The sequence below is a fragment of the Bos mutus genome, chromosome 1, assembly GCF_027580195.1.
Source record: "Bos mutus isolate GX-2022 chromosome 1, NWIPB_WYAK_1.1, whole genome shotgun sequence".
NCBI classification, from domain to species: domain Eukaryota; kingdom Metazoa; phylum Chordata; class Mammalia; order Artiodactyla; family Bovidae; genus Bos; species Bos mutus.
The window spans coordinates 40,803,660-40,825,728 of record NC_091617.1 but is presented as its reverse complement, the minus strand read 5'-3'; the positions used below and the strand labels follow the sequence as shown (position 1 = coordinate 40,825,728).

The 22,069-nt window shown below is 36.9% G+C and overlaps 1 protein-coding gene across 1 annotated transcript in view; it reads right to left on the bottom strand.

The window, feature by feature from the left end:
• Positions 1 to 22,069, bottom strand: part of EPHA6 (EPH receptor A6) — a 1,036,017-nt gene that overhangs the window by 169,561 nt on the left and 844,387 nt on the right. Inside the window, exon 13 of the mRNA XM_070368049.1 lies at positions 10,865 to 10,990. Within this exon, the coding sequence (XP_070224150.1) occupies positions 10,865 to 10,990 (126 nt within the window). The remainder of the gene's footprint in view (positions 1 to 10,864; positions 10,991 to 22,069) is intronic.

Sequence of the window (22,069 nt, the reverse complement as noted above, 5' to 3'; positions counted from 1 at the left end):
ACTACCAAAGATGTTTAATTTAGACTGTGGTTTCCAAAGTAAGATACTAACCAGATTGTAAGATTTTAGTAACATTTGAATTAAGAATGGCTTTCTTGATTTTTTAGTACATCAGCACATATAAAAGTAATGTTATAATAATCATATTAAAAGCATATACATTGAAATTAGTTAATTTATGACTTTTAGATTTCCCTCTATTGTGAAATAAATAATTGATTATATAACAATCAATAGTTTAATTAATATTGGGGTTTCCTGTGTGGCTCAATTGGTAAATAACCCACCTGCAATGTAGGAGACATAAGAGACCCAAGTTTGATCCTTGGGTCAGGAAGGTCCCCTGGTGAAGGAAATGGCAACCCACTCTGGTATTCTTGTCTGGAGAATCCCATGGACAGAGAAGCCTGGTGGGCTACAATCCATGGGGTGCAAGAGTTGGACATGACACTAGGCAGCAATGAACAACACACACCAGAGAATCCTTATAAACTTGTAATACTGTGAAATGTTCAAAACATGAAAATGAAACTTATGCTAAGTTCAAAACAAAACTAAACTGCTTGTCAAATAAATAATTTCATATCACTTTTGTCCTTGGTTTCTTTCTGTGAAAACTTTTTCTGTTTATAATTTAAAAATAGATACTACATCTAAATTAGAACATACGTAATAACAAATGACTTAAAAAATAAGTTTTTCGATGTGCTGGATATTGCTCTAAGAGTTGTACATGTGTTAACTCATTTAATCCTCACGCCAGGACCTGCCGTGAGTGTAATCACTAGTTCAATCTAACAGATATGATTCACTGAGAGTTGAAGGAACCTGTCCAAGGATACACACTGAGAAATTGGCAGAGCCAGGGCTTGCAGCCAGACAATCTGGCTTCAGAGTCTGAATGCCTGGCCATCTTGTCATACCCCCAAATGATATTTGGGTCTCCATTAGTAATTTAGAAAACATGAAACATTGCCCCAAATCTCTCTGCGCCTCATCTTAGAAACACATCCTGGAAATCCATTATGGACTATTCACTGTATTGCTTCCAAAGATGTTTTGTCCTTGAGAAGTTCTAGGATTTTAAAGCCCATAAAGCCTTACGATAGTCTATATACAAAGGGAAGTGCATGCTAAGGAAACGCGTTGGGATAGCCTGTAGATTTTGCTTCTCCCATCTCCTAAACATCAGTTTATGATAATGATCTTAAGTGTAATTTACAAAGGAATGTTTTAAGAAAGAGTCCTGAAGCTCTGAGAAAAAGATGTCATATTTTCCAGTAGTGTTTCAAAAGTTGTGCTCTACTCTGGCTTCAAAAGTGTGTTATGATTATATAAATGATCAAATATTCAGTCTTTTGGTCTTTTATATGATTCACTAATCAAAAGAAAATCAACAGAAAATTTAAAAGTCAAACAAACTTCTGCATAGGATATATTTAATCTTAACTGTATTGGTTATTTATGGTGAGATTTTAATTATAATGGAGAAAACATTGTTAAATGAATCAATGCTTTCTTGCTCAGTAGTGTCCAATTCTTTCCAACCCTATGGACTGTAGCCAGGCTCCTCTGTCCATGGGATTCTCCTGGCAAGAATACTGGAGTGGATTGCCATGCCCACCTGCAGGGGAACTTCCTGACCCAGGGATCAAACCTGCGTCTCCTGAGGCTCCTATATTGCAGGTGGATTCTTCACCACTGAGTCATCAGGAAAATCCAAATGACTCATATATATGATGTAAATTAAACTACCAGCTACTTTTATTTTTTCACCTTCAGGAAAGTTACTACTTACTTTTTAATCTTTTCTGCAACTCTTACAAATAATTTAAATTTTTTTAATGTTCAATTTTGTTAAGCACATTTCTGTAAGACCTCTGTGTATAGAACTATGAAAAGCTAACACTGTGCCACAGGGCAACTTCCACTGTGCTTTGTTCTATAATGCAAGAGAACAAAAGCTGAGATGAAATGTGTTTTACAACAGGGCTGGTCTTTCCCCACCTTTCTATGTTCCAAAGTGGCCCAGCAGCCCAGGAGAGCAAGCATGGCGCTCTGCGGGAAGGCAAGAAGCATTTACGCAGCTCGGTTTCTTTTATTTCGCATTAAGGTGAAAACACCAATACAATAATCCCAATCGAAACACAAAGATTAAACACTGACTCACATGGAGAGTAAGCTTTAGCAGACTGTGCAAAATTTTTCAGAATGTTTCTTTCTGAAAAGAAAACGGTTCTTGGATGAATCTTTTGAAAGTGTTGACAGTGTCTTTGAATTGGATCAAAATAGATGGTACAGTTTGTGATAATAAAACACGAACGTCTCTAGGGCATTGATATATGCTCTCAACTGAGAATTTAAACTGTCATATATGTAAAGTCTGGATTTTTAAGAAACTTATTCAAATAGTATTTAGAGGAAAAAAAGCATTTATGCTAATTAGAAAGCAGAGCTAAAGTCAAAGGCTAAAACTATTTAAGGAATCTGAAAATAGAAAAGTACAAACAACTAGTAAAATACATCTGGAGATTACTTAAAGGCTCCTTTAAGATTTTTCATGTCTTTCTGACAGGAAAAAACAATTGAAACTATCTTTGAAAATGTTCCAAAGAAAGTGAAAGTGAAAGTCACTCAGTTGTGTCTGACTCTTTAGATCCCATGGCCTATAGAGTCCATAGAATTCTCCAGGCAGAATACTGGAGTGGGTAGCCTTTCCCTTCACCAGGGGATCTTCCCAAACCAGGGATCAAACCCAGGTCTCCCACATTGCAGGTGGATTCTTTACCAGCTGAGCCACAAGGGAAGTCTGTAAATGTTCGAGTTTGATACCAAATGCACCCTGGGCTTTGTTTCTTTTTCTTTTAAATGCACTGTCAATCTTACATGAAGATGCTGCTGCTCATGATGTCAGTGAAACAGAACTTTACATATAGAATATTAAGTTTTTAATAATCTGAAATTCTTCATTGATGGACTTCAAGGGGAGCCAGAGACTTCCTAAAATTATATACAAACATTTATTTATATGAGTATATATCCATTTTCTTGGAAAAGAGAGTCTGTTATTTTTGGCCAGAAAACAAAGTATACTCCATAAAGAATCTGAGTCTGTGAACTGTACCACAACATCAGGATCATCTAACAATAGGAGTCCTTAAACCCACAGATTGTGCAACAGATTAAAGTTTTTATAGACTGAATGATACTTGAAGGTTTGAATTACACCTTCATTTTATATATATTCCCATCCTGACTTTTCTTTGTCCAAATGACACCTTCAAGTTGTCATCCATAAATTTTAAATCATTTTCTAACCTTTTGTGTATTTCTCCTCAGGAAAGTCAAAGAACCAAAAGATGACATACATACTCTTTGGAACTCACTGACCTTAAGCAACAAAGGAAGCAGACCAAACACAAATCTTAATGTTATCTGGCTAACCTTTCTTGCAGTGGTTTTGGAATAGTTAGAATAGAAAAAGGAGTCCAAAATGGCAGTGGCTAAAAGATAGACAAAGGAAAAGCCCGTGAAAAGGGAACAAAGGAAAAATTCGTGGATCAGAGTGAGAACCTCAGGTGAAACAAACAGGTCCCCTTCCTGGCTAGCTCTAGTTTGCCTAGGGCAGGCCAGGTGGGAGGAGCCAAAGCATATAATAAGAGGGAGCCAAGACCAGCTGACGCCTCTCCTGCGAGGTCAGCTCATCTTCATGTGTGGGGATGGATTTTCTTTACCAAATAAAACTCTGAGCTGTAATGAAGCTGTAACACTGGTCCGTCATTTTAAATCTTTGTTGTAGTGAGACAGAACTGAGGAAATTACACTCTCTCCTAACATATCAATATATGCCAAAAAGTGTTTTTAAATAATTCTAACCTAGCAATAACAGTGTTGCAAACACTGTTGTTTAAGGAGGGTGTTTACATATGTTTAAAATTAAAGTGTTTACATATGTTTAACTAGAAATACGCTTACTCCTTGGAAGGAAAGTTATGACCAACTTAGCATATTCAAAAGCAGAGACATTACTTTGCCAACAAAGGTTCCTCTAGTCAAGGCTATGGTTTTTCCTGTGGTCATGTATGGATGTGAGAGTTGGACTGTGAAGAAGGCTGAGCGCCGAAGAATTGATGCTTTTGAACTGTGGTGTTGGAGAAGACTCTTGAGAGTCCCTTGGACTGCAAGGAGATCCAACCAGTCCATTCTGAAGGAGATCAGCCCTGGGTGTTCATTGGAAGGACTGATACTAAAGCTGAAACTCTAATACTTTGGCCACCTCGTGTGAAGAGTTGACTCATTGGAAAAGACTCTGATGCTGGGAGGGATTAGGGGCAAGAGGAGAAGGGGACGACAGAGGATGAGATGGCTGGATGGCATCACTGACTTGATGGACGTGAGTCTGGGTGAACTCCGGGAGTTGGTGATGGACAGGGAGGCCTGGCGTGCTGCGATTCATGGGGTCGCAAAGAGTCGGACACGACTGAGCGACTGATCTGATCTGAACTAGAAATACAGTCACTCATGTCACGTTTCTTGTGCTTCTGTCAGCAGGGTGTGTTCTCTGTCATTTAATCAGTGACCTTCTCTCCTCTATACCTTTCCTCAAATCTGAAATAGAATAATCTTGGTCTTTTCCCTGATCCTACCTCAGAGTCCCTATCCTAGTTTCAAATAGTTGCAGTTTACAGAATTTCCTTTTAAAGTCTGGAGCTGAATAAACTTTCAAGGAGGAGCATTGTCTAGGAGACATAACTGTGCAGAACAGTATTGAGGGGCTTACTGGGGCTTGAAATCATACACATTGCAAGGAATAAAGAAACCAGGAATTAGGAATCGAGATGAAGGTTTCTCTTACCACACACAAATTCAAAATTTGCACTTTGAATCATTTATTCAGGATTTTATTTTGCACATTTAATCTAATTTAATTTATTCCTATTATAATTAGCTCTTGGTTTAAGTAGGTACAAACAAAAACACTCATTCACATACATGTTATTCAGGGTAATTGGCAACATTTTTAGCCACAGAAATATATAAAATACACACCCTTCAACCAAAAAAGAGTTTGTTTCCCGCCCCGCCCCCACCTTGAAGACTTCTTACGTGAAATGTAAACCAACAGCTCTTATTTTTTATGTACATTTATTACAACAGTATATGTTAAACATAAAGAAATTTGCCATAAATACTACCAAAAAATATAAAAAGAATAATCATTCACAGGAGAACTGTAGCAAGTAGAAATTTTGTCAAAAGTGATTAAGTTTTAAATATCCAATTGTAGACTGAAAACAAAGATACTGATTTTTTTTTTTTTTAGGATGCCTGAACATATAAAGAAGTGGAACAGTTTACTTTGATTTTTCTAAACTGCAGTTTGATTGTATTTAAAAGATATATACTTTTCCATTGTTGATTTCCCTTGATAAACTGAGTTCATGCCAATTTTTCTTAACTCACTGTATATTCCTTCAAAGCCTGCCATCCAGTCTTATATATTTACATTAATGCCTTTCTGCAGTACTCTATATGCATCAAAATCTGATATTCACTAGATCCGAGAGTCTCTGCCACTTCAACCTTACTTATTTTTCCTGGCTTATTTCTAATATCTAAACTATATGCCTTCTCAATATAATTTTTTTTGACAGGCTAATAGTGCATGCGATATTTGCCCTGATCCATATAGGATTTCACGTGAAATATGGAAAGGAAAATACTGATAATCATTGCTAACATACTTCAGAGACATTTTAATATTGGCTTGGCACTGTACGTCCTTTGCTATAGAAATGGTCTAGTTGGATCTGTTATTGGTTTATAGAAACTTGAATTGTGAATTCATGTCTTAATAATTACTGTCAGGAGACAGCAGTAAGGATACAAAAAAGTCTGGTTACTTGAGTATAAGGCTCATCCAAACCTCTTTCCAAAGGTAAAAAATAAATGATATTAAATATTACTATTAATCATATACCTAACGATTAACCTTAGATATGCAGATGACACCACCCTCATGGCAGAAAGCAAAGAGGAACTAAAGACCCTCTTGATGAAAGTGAAAGAGGAGAGTGAAAAAGCTGGCTTAAAACTCAACATTCAAAAAACGAAGATCATGGCATCTGGTCCCATCACTTCATGGCAAGTAGATGGGGGAACAATGAAAACAGTGGCAGATTTTATTTTTTTGCGGGGGGGGGGGGGTGGGGAGGGGCTCCAAAATCACTGCAGATGGTTACCACAGCCATGAAATTAAAAGACACTTGCTCCTTGGAAGAAAAGCAATGACGAACCTAGACAGCATATTAAAAAGCAGACACATTACTTTACCAACAAAGCTCTGTCTAGTCAAAGGTATTGTTTTTCCAGTAGTCATGCATGGATGTGAGAGTTGGACTATAAAGAAAGCTGAGCACCAAAGACTTGATGCTTTTGAACTGTGGTGTTGAGGAAGACTCTTGAGAGTCCCTTGGACAGCAAGGAGATCCAACCAGTCAATCCCAAAGGAGACCAGTCCTGGGAGTTCATTGGAAGGACTGATGCTAAGGCTGAAGCTTCAATACTTTAGCCACCTGATGTAAAGAACTGACTCGCTGGAAAAGACCCTGATGCTGGGGAAGTTTGAAGGCAGGAGGGGAAGGGGAGGACAGGATGAGATGGTTGGATGGCATCACTGGCGCAATGGACATTAGTTTGAGCAATCTCTGGGAGTTGGTGATGGACAGGGAAGCCTGGCATGCTGCAGTCCATGGGGTTGCAAAGAGTCAGACACGAATGAGTGACTGAACTGAACTGATATACCTAATAATTGCAAGTCTGGTGTTTGAGTCCTCATGTGTTCACAGTTGTTTTTTAAACTGACTCAGAGTAAACAGACAGGAAGTCTCACAAAATTGGCAAAGCAAGGTGAAAAAAGCTATTTACCCCGTCATTTACCTTGAACCTAACATATGGCATGCAGTGGAGAAAAACTCAAGTTCAGTTCAGTTCAGTTCAGTCACTCAGTCGTGTTCGACTCTTTGTGACCCCATGAACCGCAGCACTCCAGGCCTCCCTGTCCATCACCAACTCCCAGAGTCCACACAAACCCATGTCCATTGAGTAGGTGATTCTATCCAACCAGGTAAAAATCTCAAAAAAGGTGTTTTATATATAGCATTATATTTAAGCATAGGTAGACAAACTGAGATGGTGTTTCAGAAGAATATCCCCTCAACAATTAAAGAGCTTCCAAACTAACCACAAAGGAAGTATTAGGAAGACCTTCAACATTGATTTTTTTCTTTTAGAATTTATCTATTTCTAAATTCTACATGTAGTTTGCTTTCTGTGATTGCTGTTTTCTGGACTTTACTCATAATTAAAAAAGCTTCTTAGTTTAAGGTATATATCTAGGTTTGGCCTAGAATCTAACCTCTATATATACGAATTATTTCATTAATGAAAAATAGCATCAAGTTTTCCACAATGACACTGTTATAAAAGTGTAACGTAGAGTTTTTGAGCTAATCATACTCAACCTCAACCTAAGGTATTACCTTCTGAGCATAATGAATATACCTTTATATTTTATAAATAAGTTTTCAAGATACATTGTAATGTTTGGATCTAATGTAAATTTAAGATGTCACATGATGTCAGAGTTATTGCTATAACTCTGGACAGAAAATTGGACCAGTGAATCTTCCAAATATTATTGCATCATCATTATTAGTGAATAATTCTATTTCTCAAAAACTTCATTACTCTGATTTTCTTTGTTTATTGTAAGCATATGAAACCATCAAAAGTGTAAAGGTAGAGTCTGTCATAAGGTGAGTCATCAGTCTAAGACCCTGTGTATAATCAGTACACTATGGCATACAAAATGTTCTGTCTCACTTTCAAATACTGTTTGACTACAGAAATAGATCAAAGGAATAACTAGGTGGAGCAAAGAGACCAACTTTATCATTGTAGATTATACTTGGATGACATATTTCCAAGAAGGACATTAATTCAAGGAGATAGACTTTGAATTTAATAGGGAGGAATACAATGGGGAAGAGTTTGATTAAAAAAAATATAAGTTGACTTATGTCTTTTTATAATTATTTTTCCTTTCTTTCCCCATCCACTTTGTTTGTGTTAGCTCCCCTCCCCACTCTTCCTGCCTTCTCTCCTGGGATTTTCTTACTTCACTGAGTGACTACTATTTGAAAAGCACTGCAATAACATATGAATATATTTGGTATTCAATTTTCAGCCCATCACTTCCTGGTGTTTTTCTCTATTTGAAACTAAGAATAATAACCCTTTACTACAACCCTTCTAGCAATGAGAAAGGTCATATAAACAATTGACAGCCATTCCATAAATACAGATTTCAGACTTGTCTGCTTCCTTGTTCTCATGATTCAGTGATTCTTTTATTATTAGTGTAAAAACATTGCAAAAATATTATTCCTTAATAGAACAGTGTGACATGAATGCAAATAACCTATTTTATACAAGGCATAATCATGTATCTCATTTAAATTTGATTAAGGAAGTAATTGGGAACTAAATTAGTACCATAATTAGAACAGATTTTCTGATTCTTTGAATGACATAGTGAATATCTATGAGACCCTGAAAGTTCTGCGACATATAATCAATTGGTATAAAGAAAATTAATTTCTGCCCAGTAGTCATCAACCTCTGGCCAGCTTTTTAAAAGTACCATGATACAGGTTAAAGGAAGGAGTGCTTTGTGTCCTCAAATGGTGTCTTAAACCCAAAGAGTCACTCAGCTAGTAGGTAGCAAATAAATAGCTTAGTTTTTTCCTTTTTTAACATGGAACAATAAAAACTTCTCATGATCATTGCTTCACCCTTCTTACACAAAATTATACAGCAAATTCTTGGGAAATAAACTATAGCTGAATGAAAGAGGATAAAAATTACCTTTGAAATCATAGCATGATTACTGAAAAATACCAGAGAGAGTATACAGGGATCACTTATCAAAGTGATATAAGCCAGAAAAAGTCAGGTCAGTTAATTTCACTTTGAGGGAATAGGAACAAGTTTAGATCTATAATTTTTTTATGAAGCAATTTTGTTATACCTGATTTGTATGTAAGTAATGAAAACTGAACTGTTTTCTCTCCCATGAAGGCTGGAGGCGAATTTGGCTGAAAGCTTAGATGAACAGAGTGCTAGTGTTCTTCTAGATTCCTCTCTGGAAAGTTGTTTTTGTGTATGTGTTATAGAAACACTATCTTGCTTCTATCATTCTCAGTGGCTAAATGACAAGGGTTATCACTTTTACCAGTAATGTTGAATAAGTCAAGTCTCTACTGAAGTTCATATTGTCATTTCTGCCAAACATACCTAAATCCACCAAGATTTGTCATTAAGAGTTAAAGATTAAACTATCAAACTATAAATCATCCGTTCATCTCTCCAATTCCAATTGGTGAAATCTTAATAATATGTATGAAAGCTATATTTTTTATATTTGCTGTTAACTCTGAGAGCTCAGTTTATATAGACTTCTATTTCTAATTTTTTGCAACATTACCATCACTACCACCACCACCACCACCACCACCAATAAAATTTCTATGCAACTGATACCACTTTGTTCTAGAGAGAAAAAAAGGGTGGCATCACACTCACGAGAATAAAAATCGCTCATTTTTGTTTCATATAATTTTGGTCCCTACTTTATCCATGGCATTGTTGGCCACTTCAGTAATTATCCAATGATAAAACCAAATGACATGGAAGCATACTATGGTTTGTTACTTTTTGTAGGAAAGAGTAATTGAAAGTAGGCAAGGGTAATTGAAAGGCAAATGAAAAAAAGTCAGTGTAATAATTTTAGGCTTTGATGGCATAATTTTGCTAAGAAAAGTAAGAAATTTGCATGATGAGATTTTGTTTCCATTTTATTCCCTAGTTTTTCAAATGCTCTCATTATTTGGCTGGCTGGGTCACCCTTGTGAAAATATAGGATCATTACCATAACTTGTAGCATAGTATTATCTATGATACAAAAACCACAAGAATTATGATAAAAATTCAAGGATCAATATCCTAATTCCATTTTTCTAAACACATGTAAAATGGATTTGCATGTTTCATGAAAAAGGGAGGAAGAAAGCTGGATATTTACAAAATAACAATAATAAGACAATTTATGATTATCATAATACTAAGGATAATGCATAATGGATAAGTATAATACAAAGTGATTTACTAAATTTTGAAATTATATTTTAAGAGATTCAATATCCTATATTTTGTTATTATTCATTGATAAAATATGGTTTTGGTCAGATTGATATTTCTAGGGAAAAGTGTGCATTAATTTTCTTACTCAGAATTGTCTTTTTGTTAATGTTAAATGTCACATTTGCTACTTTCTCACTTTTTTTCAAATAATTTTTCTTTAGTGAAATGGAACTTTATTTAAATCTCTGTAAACTGTAAATGCAGAATTATTTTTCAGTTAATAAAACTGTTTTAAATTCTCTTTTCTAGCCAATTCCAAGTGGTAAAGTGGCTTAAATTCGACCTTGTTTTATTCTTGAGTTACAAATTTGGGACCTGAATCTCTTGTTTTTATTTATGAAAAATCTTCCCTAGAAGAAAGAGGCAGCACTATACTGATCAGATGCTCAGTTTAGAGATCCTTCTTCCACTTCCTTTACATTATTCTTGGAGCATTATGCATCACAAATGTGGTTTCTTCATCTATTAATCAAAAAGCCACTTGCACTTCTGTTCAACAATATATTTCAGAAATATTTATTTCTGTATTGTGGGTCTGTCAATTGTAAGCACAGTTCTACTGCTGTATCTGGTGGCAGAAAACTTCACCTGAAATACCTACCAGCAGGAATCCTGGGGGGCAAAGATCCTCCCCCTGGCGCTGGATGCGGGGCCTGGAGGCTATTTAAAAACCCTGCCCTCAGGAAGCTGGGGCAGAATGTTTCCACCCCAATGGCCGGGAAGGATCCTTTTAAGAGATAAAAATGGACATTAATCAAAAAATCTTCTTTGTGGAAAAGCTGTTGATCATTTAACTGGAACAAAACCTACAATCAACAAAGACATCAAACCTTACAAGGAAGTTATGTAATTACAAGGAATGGAATGCATTTTTATTCATAAATTTATGAAATAAACCTAGTTTTTTGAAAAGAAAGTTGGAAAATCCCATGGACGGAGGAACCTGGTAGGCTGCAGTCCATGGGGTCGCTAAGAGTTGGACATGACTGAGCGACTTCACTTTCACTTTTCACTTTCATGCATTGGAGAAGGATATGGCAACCCACTCCAGTGTTCTTGCCTGGAGAATCCCAGGGACGGGAAGCCTGGTGGGCTGCCGTCTGTGGGGTCGCACAGAGTCGGACACGACTGAAGTGACGCAGCATCAACAGTTACAATCAAAGAGGATTAGAAGCACCAGAATACTAAGATAAATTTCTAAACCTACATTTGACAAAGGGGATATAAATGTTATTGATGTTGCCTGTTTACAGAATTCACCTCCATCTGCGATAGAGATATGCAGAAAATAGCCACAATAGGCCTGAGATGTGTGCTGCACTATGAGGAGTGGTGCCTCACTTCAGGTGTACCAGTGTGAGAGCCTAAAATTAAGAAGACTTTTATACCATACAATAATCACATACATCTTTGAAATAGTGGTAAGAAAAACAACATACACATTTCTTAATTTGCTTCATTCTTATTTTTCTTAATTAGGGACCAGACATAAGAGTTTGCAAAGGTAGAACCACACGCTTTTTCATTTTTAAGAATGCTATTGAGAAAGAAAAAAGAAAAAGTAAACTATTTAGAAGTTTATTCATAAAATAATATAATGAATCACAGAAGAAAAGAATGTCAGAGCTACAAAGGACTTCAGAGATCATCCAGTCAAAAACTCCATGTTTTACAGACCAAGAACTGAGGACTGGGGTGGGAAACTGATATCACACAGCTGGTGGACTCCCAGGACAAAGTCTTTACACTAAAGACTAAAAATAAATAATGAGCCACTTCCTATTTGGAAGATCATGATCTCCTGATTGTGAATTAGAAACCTAGCACTTTGGAATAGTGGCATTACAACTTGGTGTCTCAAGGACCTAAAGGACACTAAAATCATTCAGAAGAAAGTATAATATAAATGCAATATTAGTGCATTGGTAACTGATATGGTACATGTAAGTTTAAATCACAATAATACCCTAAAATCAAGTTACCCTGATGGTTGTAAGAAACACATCTCATTCGAGACCCCTGAAACCCTCATCAGGAACAGCAGTTTTCCTCTGTAGTGACCTGGGATCTCTCCTTCCACAAGTTCAAATTTAGAAAGTGCCATATTTTTGAAAAGGACCTCCCAAGTGGCCCTAGTGGTAAAGAACCTGCCTGACAAAGACAGAGATGTAAAATATGCATGTTTGATCCATGGGTCGGGAAGATCCCCTGGAGGAGGAAATGGCAACCCACTCCAGTATTCTTGCCTGGGAAATCCCATCGACAGAGGAACCTGGTGGGCTATAATCCATGGGGTCCCACAGTCAAACATGACTGAAGGGACTTAGTGCACATGCACATATTTTTGAAAAGACTTCATTCTGTTCTTTGATACAAGCTTTACCTCTAAAATAAGTTAAATTTTTGATTTTTCTTTTAACTTTAACTAGGATTAAAGGGATCTGGTATACCACACTATATATCTTGCTGCTATGGAGGAAGTTGTTGCTAAAGAAAAAGCAGCATTTCTCAGATCTTTAGAGATTTTTTTTTTTTACAAAAGAACAAAGTTATAATGAAAGCTTTAATGGTTGAGGCCTATAGATTGTGCATTGGATTAAAGAAAGCATAGACAGAGTGTCATATACTGTGAATAAATTGGTTTTGTTGTGGATTCTATGGAGCTTTAGTAAAATGACCCAGCAGAGCTGGAGTCCCTTAAACATTAAAAGGTGTGGCAAAAGAGAACAAGATGGCAGAGGAGCAGGTGGACATGGAGTACATCTCTCTCCATGGATACATCAGGAATACACCTTCAGACACAGAAGTTCATGCGGAATACCAGTTGAGAGCGGACATGAGTACCTGACCAGTGGAAAATAATATATAGAACCATGCAAATCTTGGTAGGATGAAGTAAGAACTAGGGGGAAAAGCAGGAGTGTTAGTAGGACTGGACCTGCCCTCTGCGGGTGGGGGAACTAAAGCAGAAGTCCGATTCCCACATCCAGGCAATTGTCTGAGTCAAAGGAGAAAACATTTAAGACTGAGAGTGAAACAGCATAAATGGAATGAGAATCAGACAGTCTTGCCACAGCCATACATACCCAGGACAGGGACGCAGGTTCCCTGGAAGGTGCAGCAGCTGGCAGCTGGAGTTCAGGGATTGTGGAATAATCCCAGGGTGAGGGCTGCTGTTGACTGCAGAAAGATGGATCGAGGGGATGTGAGGGAGGACATTGTGGTGGGAAATGCCTGTGGAGGAAAGCCAGGCAACCATGGAAGCAAGGCAATACTGCTGAGTCACACGGAAGGGGTGGAGCCATCACCATAGTCCCTCTCTCCCCACTCACCAGCATTGTTGGTTGAACAATAGAGAGGCTGGCCCATCAAACGCCTGCCGCATTGAACCACAGAATAGGACTCCACCCAGGGAGCCCCTTTAAGTGCCTGATGTGCTGATCTAAGAGTAGGACCCCAAACAGGGGGGCCCCCTCTATGTGCCTGACACGCTGAACAACAGAGAAGGATCCCAGCAAGGTAGCCCTCTAAGTGCCTGAGGGCAGAGCTACAGAGAAAGACTGGCCAAAGAGGCCTTCTAATCACCAGTTACAAGAGGCTCAAAAAAAAAAAAAAGACTCTGATAGGGCCATAACTCCTGCCGCAGAGGCAGTCCAAGTCCCTGTACACTTGCTGCGTCCAGGGTCCCCGCAAGCCAAGCAGCCATGCTGCCTTCATGCTCAACTCTCACTGGGGCAGAGCTGCCACAGACATAAAAAAAGTCTTGCATCTATAAGCACAGGGTCACTTCTGTAGTGTCTGACTCTTTGAGAACCTGTAGACTGTGGCCTGCCAGGCTTCTCTGTCAGGGAGGGAGGAGGGTTTTCTAGGCAAGAATACTGGAGCTTTTTGGCCAATACTGGTTGCCATACCCTTCTAAAGCACTATTTCCTCCTGCCCTAGCTGCCAACTCCCTTGAGTACCTGATGCTGCCAGAATCCCTGTGACCCAAGCAGCTGTACTGCCTCCACACCTGGCCTTCAAAGGGGCAAACCCAGGTCCTCCAGGGCAGTCTCAGGAGCAAATCCCAGTGGATGACCCATACGTAGAGGTGGAAATAAAACCACAATTGAAACCCATGGGCAGTGTTAATAAGGAAGAAGACCCAAAATCTTCCCACCAGCTGTACAAGATGCAGATTAAATCCACACAATCATCTAGGCAGACTCCGTGTCTGTGGAATATATAAAAGGTCACTGAGAGCTCCCACAAAATAAAATGCACTAGTTTTGATAGCTGTGGACAATGGAGGAAAGAACACACAGAAATAGGACCAGTTTAGAATCTGAGCTGCCCCCACAGCAGGTCCAGAGATCAGTACCGTGTTGGAGGGCATCCAAGGGAGGTGAGGTGGACTGTGACTTCCAGCGAGGGAAAGGACTCTGACAGCAGTGACTCAAGAAAAACATTTATTATTCTTATGTTTTGACTTGTTCTGTAGATTCTTTTGGATTTTTTTTCTTTTTCTTCCCCTTTTCCCCCCTCTGTTGTAGTTGTTGATTTTACTGGCACTAGGAAATCTAATTAAGCTTTTGAGCTTTTTTATTTGTTTGTTTCTCAGTCACATTTTTTGTTGTTATAAACCTCTGTCTCTGAGTTGGGTTTTTGCAGTTCTATGGAGTTTTCCCTTTTTCTTTTATTTTTAATTTTTAAAACCTACTATTATTTTCTCTACATTTATTCCATTGTTTGCTTTTCTTACTATTCTTTTCCCCTTGTAATTAATCTTTAATGTATATAAATCTTCTTCATCTACCTCTATTTAACTTTGCCTATTTATTCTTTCTTTCATTTCTTTCTTTCCTTTCCTCTCAACATATTTGTTAATTTTGTTTTCATTGCTTTATTCCCCACTTGGCACCTTGCTTTAGTTTTGTTTTCCAGTTTGTGATTTAGTTAGTTTTGTTCTTAACTGGTAAATATAATTTTTGATTTCCTTTGTTCACTGGGTCAATCTACGGTATTTTATTTTTGTTGGACTGTTTGACTTTGCTCATGGATGTATATGTATATGTGTATATTCCATTATTTTAATTATTATTTGCCTGATTTTGTAACTACCATTTGTCTGGGGTTCATCTTTGGTTTTTTGTTTTTGGATATTTGTTTTAATCTCACTTAATGCCATAACAAACCACTTGTGGAATCTTCTTTCTTGACCAGTGATCAAGCCTGGAGCCTTTGGAGTGCGAGCACTGACTCCAAGAGCCTAGACTACCAGAGAACTAACCCTAGGGAGTATCAAATAGTGATAACTCACTGTAAGGAAACCACTTCAATATAAGACCTGGCATCACCCAACCACCAGTGGCACCCTGTACAGGATGCCTCATCTAAACAACAAACAAACAAACAAAATATAAACCCAATCATCAGCAGATAGGATTACCACCTCACTCAGCCTTGCCCATCAGAGGAAAAACAAACAAAAACACAGCACAAATCTCACCCTATAGGAAGGTTACACAAACCACTGGGCCAAACTTAGAAAGGCAGAAACCAAAAGGAAGAAAGAATTCAATCTTCTTCAAGGAAAGAATTCAACTTTCCTTGAAACCTGGGAAAAGGAGACTTCAAACACAATAAGTTAAAAAAAATAATGATAAGGCAGAGAAATACTACACAAAGGAAGGAACAAACTAGAAACACAGAAGTCCAGATAAATGAAGAGGAAATAGACAAAATACCTAAAAAAGGATTCAGAATAATGATAGTAAACATGATCAAAACCTTGAAAACAAAATGGAGAAAATGCAAGAATCAATTAACAAAGACCAAGAAGAATTAAAGAATAAACATTCAGAGACAAAACACAATTACTGAAATTAAAAATACTGTAGAGGTAATCAATAGCAGAATATCTACAGCAGAAGAATGAATCAGTGAGCTTGAAGATAAAATGGTGAAAATAATTTCTGAAGAGCAGAATAAAGTAAAAAGAATGAAAAGAACTGATGATAGTCTCAGAGACCTCTGGGACAATATCAAATGCACCAACATTCCATTTATAGGAGTTCCAGAAGAAGAAGGGAAAAAGAAAGGGTATGAGAAATTTTTTGAAGAGATTATAGTTGAAAATAGCTGAAAGGAAATAGTCAATGAAGTCCATGAGGCACAAAGAGTCCCATACAGGATAAACCTAAAGAGTAACATGTCAAGACACATACTAATCAAACTAACAAAGACTAAACACAAGGAAAGAATATTAAAAGCAGCAAGGGAGAAGCAACAAGTAACATACAAGGGAAACCCCATATACTTAACAGCTGATCTTTCAGCAGAAACTCTGCAGGCCAGAAGGGAATGGCAGAATATTTTTAAAGTATTGAAAGGGAAATCTACATTTCCTTTTGAAATGAAAGGGAAAGGGAAAGGGAATATACAACCAAGGTTACAATACTCAGCAAGGATCTCATTCAAAACTGATGGAAAAATAAAAAGCTTTTCAGAGTAGCAAAAGTTAAAAGAATTCAGTACCACTAAACCAGCTTTACAACAAATGTTAAAGGGGCTTATATAGTCAAGAAATGCAAGAGAAGAAAAAAGATATGCAAAATCAACCCCAAACAATTAAGAAAATGGCAGTAGAAACATATATATCAATAATTACATTAAATGTAAATGGATTAAATGCTCCAACTAAAAGACAGAAACTGGCTGAATGGATACAAAAACAATACACATATATGTGCTCTCTACAAGAAACCCACTTCAGACCCAAAGACACTTATAGACTGAAAGTGAGAGGATGGAAAAATATATTCCATACAATTGGGAAGCAATAGAAAGCTGGAGTAGCAGTCCTCATATCAGACAAAATAGACCTTAAAATAAAGAAGATTACAGGATATAAGGAAGGACACCACATCATGATCAAGGGATCAATCCAAGAGAAGACAACAATTGTAAATATCTATGCACCTAATATAGGAACACCTCAGTACATAAGACAAACACTAACAGACAAGAAAGGAGAAATTGACAGTAACACAATAATAGTAGGAGACTTTACACCCTACTCACACCAATGGAGAGGTCATCAAAACAGAAAATTAATATAAAACACAGTCTTAAATGATACATTAAATAAGACAGATCCCACTGATATCTTCAGGATATTCCATCCAAATGCAGAAGAATACACCTTCTTCTCAAGTGCACATTCTTCAGGATAGACCACATCTTAGGTCACAAATCAAACCTCAGTAAATTTAAGAAAATTGAAATCATATCAAGCATCTTCTCCAACCACAATGCAATAATACTAGATATCAATTACAAGAAAAAAAACTGTAAGAAACACAAACACATAGAGATTAAACAATACGTTTCAAAATAACCAACAGGTTACTGAAGAAATCAAAAGGGAAATAAAAAAATTTCTAGAAACTAATGACAATGAACACAGATTCTCAAAACCTATGAGATGCAGCAAAAGCAGTTCTAAGAGGGAAGTTTATAGCAATACAATCCTACCTCAAGAAACAAGAAAAACAGCAAATAGACAACTTTACACCTAAAGCAACTGGAAAAAGAAGAACAAAAAACCCCCAAAATTAGTAGAAGGAAGGAAACTATAAAGATCCGAGCAGAAATAAATGAAAGAAACAATAGTAAAGATTAATAAAACCGAAAGATGGTTCTTTGAGAAGATAAACAAAATTGACAAATCTTTAGCCAGGTTCATCAAGAAAAAAAGAGAGAAGAATCAAATCAACAAAATTAGAAATGAAAAAGGAGAGGACAACAGACAATGCAGAAATACAAAGGATTATAAGAGAGTATTATGAACAACTATAAGGCAATAAAATGGATAACCTGGAAGAACTGGACAGATTCTTAGAAAAGTTCAATCTTCCAAGACTGAACCAGGAAGAAGTAGAAATCATGAACAACCCAATTACAAGCACTGAAATTGAAGCTGTGATTAAAAAAAAAAAAATCTCACAAAAAACAAAAGCCCAGGACCAGATGGCTTCACAGGAGAATTCTATCAAACATTTAGAGAAGAGCTAATGCTTATCCTTCTAAAACTCTTTCAAAAAATTGCAGAAGAATGAACACTTTCAAACTCATTCGATGAGGCCGCCATCACCAAAACCAGACAAAGACAACACACAAAAAGAAAACTACAGGCTGATAACACTGATGAACATAGATGCAAAAATCCTCAACAAAATTTTAGCAAACAGAATTCAGCAACACATCAAAATGCTCACACACTGTCATCAGGTTGGGTTTATTCCAGCGATACAAGGATTCTTCAATTTATGAAAATCAATCAATGTAATACACCATATTAACAAACTGAAATATGAAAACCATATGATAATCTCAATAGATGCAGAAAAAGCAATTGACAAAATTTATCAGCCATTTATGATTTATAATACACTGATGACAGAAATCAAAGATGACATAAACAAATGAAGAGATATTCCATGTTCTTGGGTAGGAAGCATCAATATTGTGAAAATGACTATACAACCAAATGCAGTCTACAAATTCAGTGGGATCCCTATCAAATTACCAATGACATTTTTCACAGAACTAGAACAAAAAATTTCACAATTCATATGGAAACACAAAAGACCCCGAATAGCCAAAGCAGTCTTGAGAAAGAAGAATGGAGCTGGAGGAATCAAGCTTCCTTGTAGTATAATCAAGACTTCAGATTATACTACAAAGCTACAGTCATTAAGACAGTATGGTACTGGCACAAAAGCAGAAATATAGACCAATGAAACAAGATAGAAAGTTCAGAAATAAATCCATGCACCTACAGGTATTTTATTTTTGACAAAGGAGGCAAGAATATACAATGGGGCAAAGACAGCCTTTTCAATAAATGGTGCTGGGAAAACTGGACAGCTACATGCAAAAGAATGAAATTAGAACACTTCCTAACACTGTACACAAAGATAAACTCAAAATGGATTAAAGACCTAGATGTAAGACAAGAAATTATAAAACTCTTAGAGGAAAACATAGGCAGAACACTTGATGACACAAATCAAAGCAAAATCCTCTATGACCCACCTCCTAGAGTAATGGAAATAAAAACAAAAGTAAACAAGTGGGACCTGATTAAACTTAAAAGCTTTTGCACAGCAAAGGAAACCATAAGCAAGGTGAAAAGACAACCCTCAGAATGGGAGAAAATAATAGCAAATAAAACGACTGACAAAGGATTAATTTCCAAAATATATTTCCAAGCCTCTCATACAACTCAATAACAGGAAAACAAACAATCCAATCAGAAAGTGGGAAAAAGACCTAAACAGACATTTCTTCAAAGAAGACATACAGATGGCTAACAAACACATGAAAAGATGCTCAACACTGCTCATTATCAGAGAAATGCAAATCAAAACTACAATAAGATATCACCTCACACTGGTCAGAATGGCCATCATCAAAAAATCTACAAATAATAAATCCTGGAGAGGGTGTGGAGAAAAGGGAACGCTTTTGCACTGTTGGTAGGAACGTAAATTGATAACAGCCAGTATGGAAGATGGTATGGAGATTTCTTAAAAAACCAGGAATAAAACCACCATGTGACCCAACAATCCCACTCCTAGTGGGAGGAGACAAAACCCTGAGGAAACCAAAATGAAAAAGACACGTTTATCTCACTGTTCATTAGAGCACTATTTATAATAGCTAGAACATGGACACAACGGAGATGTCCGTTGACAGATGAATGTATTGCATAAAGAAGTTGTGGTACACATATACACAATGGAATATTACTCAGCCATAAAAAGGAACACATTTGATTCATTTCCAATGAGGTGGATGAACCTAGAACCTATTATACACAGTGAAGTGAGTCAGAAAGAGAAAGATAAATATATTCTAATGCATATATACAGAATCTAGAAAAATCGTACTGAAGAATTTATTTACAGGGCAGCAGTGGAGAAACAGACATAGAGAATAGACTTATGGACATAGGGAGGGGAGGAGAGGGTGAGATGTATGGAAAGAGTAATATGGAAACTTACATTACCGTGTGTAAAATAGATAGCCAATGGGAATTTGCTGTATGGCTCAGGAAACCCAAACAGAGGCTCTGTATCAACCTAGAGGGGTGGGATGGGGAGGGACATGGGAGGGAGGTTCAAAAGGGAGGGGATATATGTATACCTTTAAAAGACGCTTACTCCTTGGAAGGAAAGTTATGACCAACCTAGATAGCATATTCAAAAGCAGAGACATTACTTTGCCAACAAAGGTTCGTCTAGTCAAGGCTATGGTTTTTCCTGTGGTCATGTATGGATGTGAGAGTTGGACTGTGAAGAAGGCAGAGCACCAAAGAATTGATGCTTTTGAACTGTGGTGTTGGAGAAGACTCTTGAGAGTCCCTTGGACTGCAAGGAGATCCAACCAGACCATTCTAAAGGAGATCAGCCCTGGGATTTCTTTGGAAGGAATGATGCTAAAGCTGAAACTCCAGTACTTTGGCCACCTCATGTGAAGTGTTGACTCATTGGAAAAGACTCTGATGCTGGGAGGGACTGGGGGCAAGAGAAGAAGGGGACGACAGAGGATGAGATGGCTGGATGGCATCACTGACTCGATGGACGTGAGTCTGAGTGAACTCTGGGAGTTGGTGATGGACAGGGAGGCCTGGCGTGCTGCAATTCATGGGGTCGCAAAGAGTCGGACACGACTGAGCGACTGATCTGATCTGATCTGATAGCTTATTATGTGGAGGTTTGAGAGAAAACAACAAAATTCTGCAAAGCAATTATCCTTCAATGGAAAAAAAAATGATGTGGCAAAAATGCTAATGTAAGCCATAAAGTGCTCTGAGGTAACCTTCCACAAACAGTCAAATTAATTACTCTTTTGTTATTATATGGGATATTCATCATTGAGAATAAAGTAAACATGAGCCTGTGTGTGGTATTGCCAAAATAAGGTATTTTCCACACTGCAATGTTTCATCACCGTCTGAGAAGACATTTATTAACATAAGGAGCATCACTGAATACCAGATGGAGATAATTATATCATATATTTATAAAGTTTTCTTATTTAAAGTTACAGAAGAAATGGTGATTTTACAACAGGGGAAATAATTACAAGAAATTCAGATTTTATCATATGCTGTGAAAAATAAAAATATCCCATTTTATTTGATTATAGATTTATTGAAATCAAGGAACAATAAACCTAGTTCAATAATACTAGATCACTAAAAAAAAAAATCACCATGCACAGGAAAGTAAAAAGGACATAAAGGAAATTATCATAAAGAAAAATCTGAGGAAAAAGAGCGTGTAGAGTGGTGACTCTAAATAATGTTAATCTGCTTCCCATTTAGAGATTTTTATCTGAGTTTTCCTATTTTTATTATCCAACACTATTCAACACTGTTAACTTAGAAAAGATGTCCATTATATTAACTCCTTGAAAGAAACTAAATGCAAGTATTATTTTATTGCTTTGATTACACTGATTGCTACTTTTGTTGTTGTGACAGCCTGCCATCTTTAATAGCAGCTTTCATTTTCCTAAACTTGCTCCATCATTCATAATGGCTTTGTTATGTTTCTTTACTGTGGTTTAAAAGATCTTTCATTTATTGTAGCATCTCTTCAGTAACTGTCATTTTTTAAAATATCTGAGACAATCAAACAGAAAAGCTGGTGCACATGAATACATATTCCATTGAGATATCATATTATGTCACATTATTCACATTATGTGATGACACTGCCTTATAATTTTTCTTCTTAAGATCAGTCATGTCAAC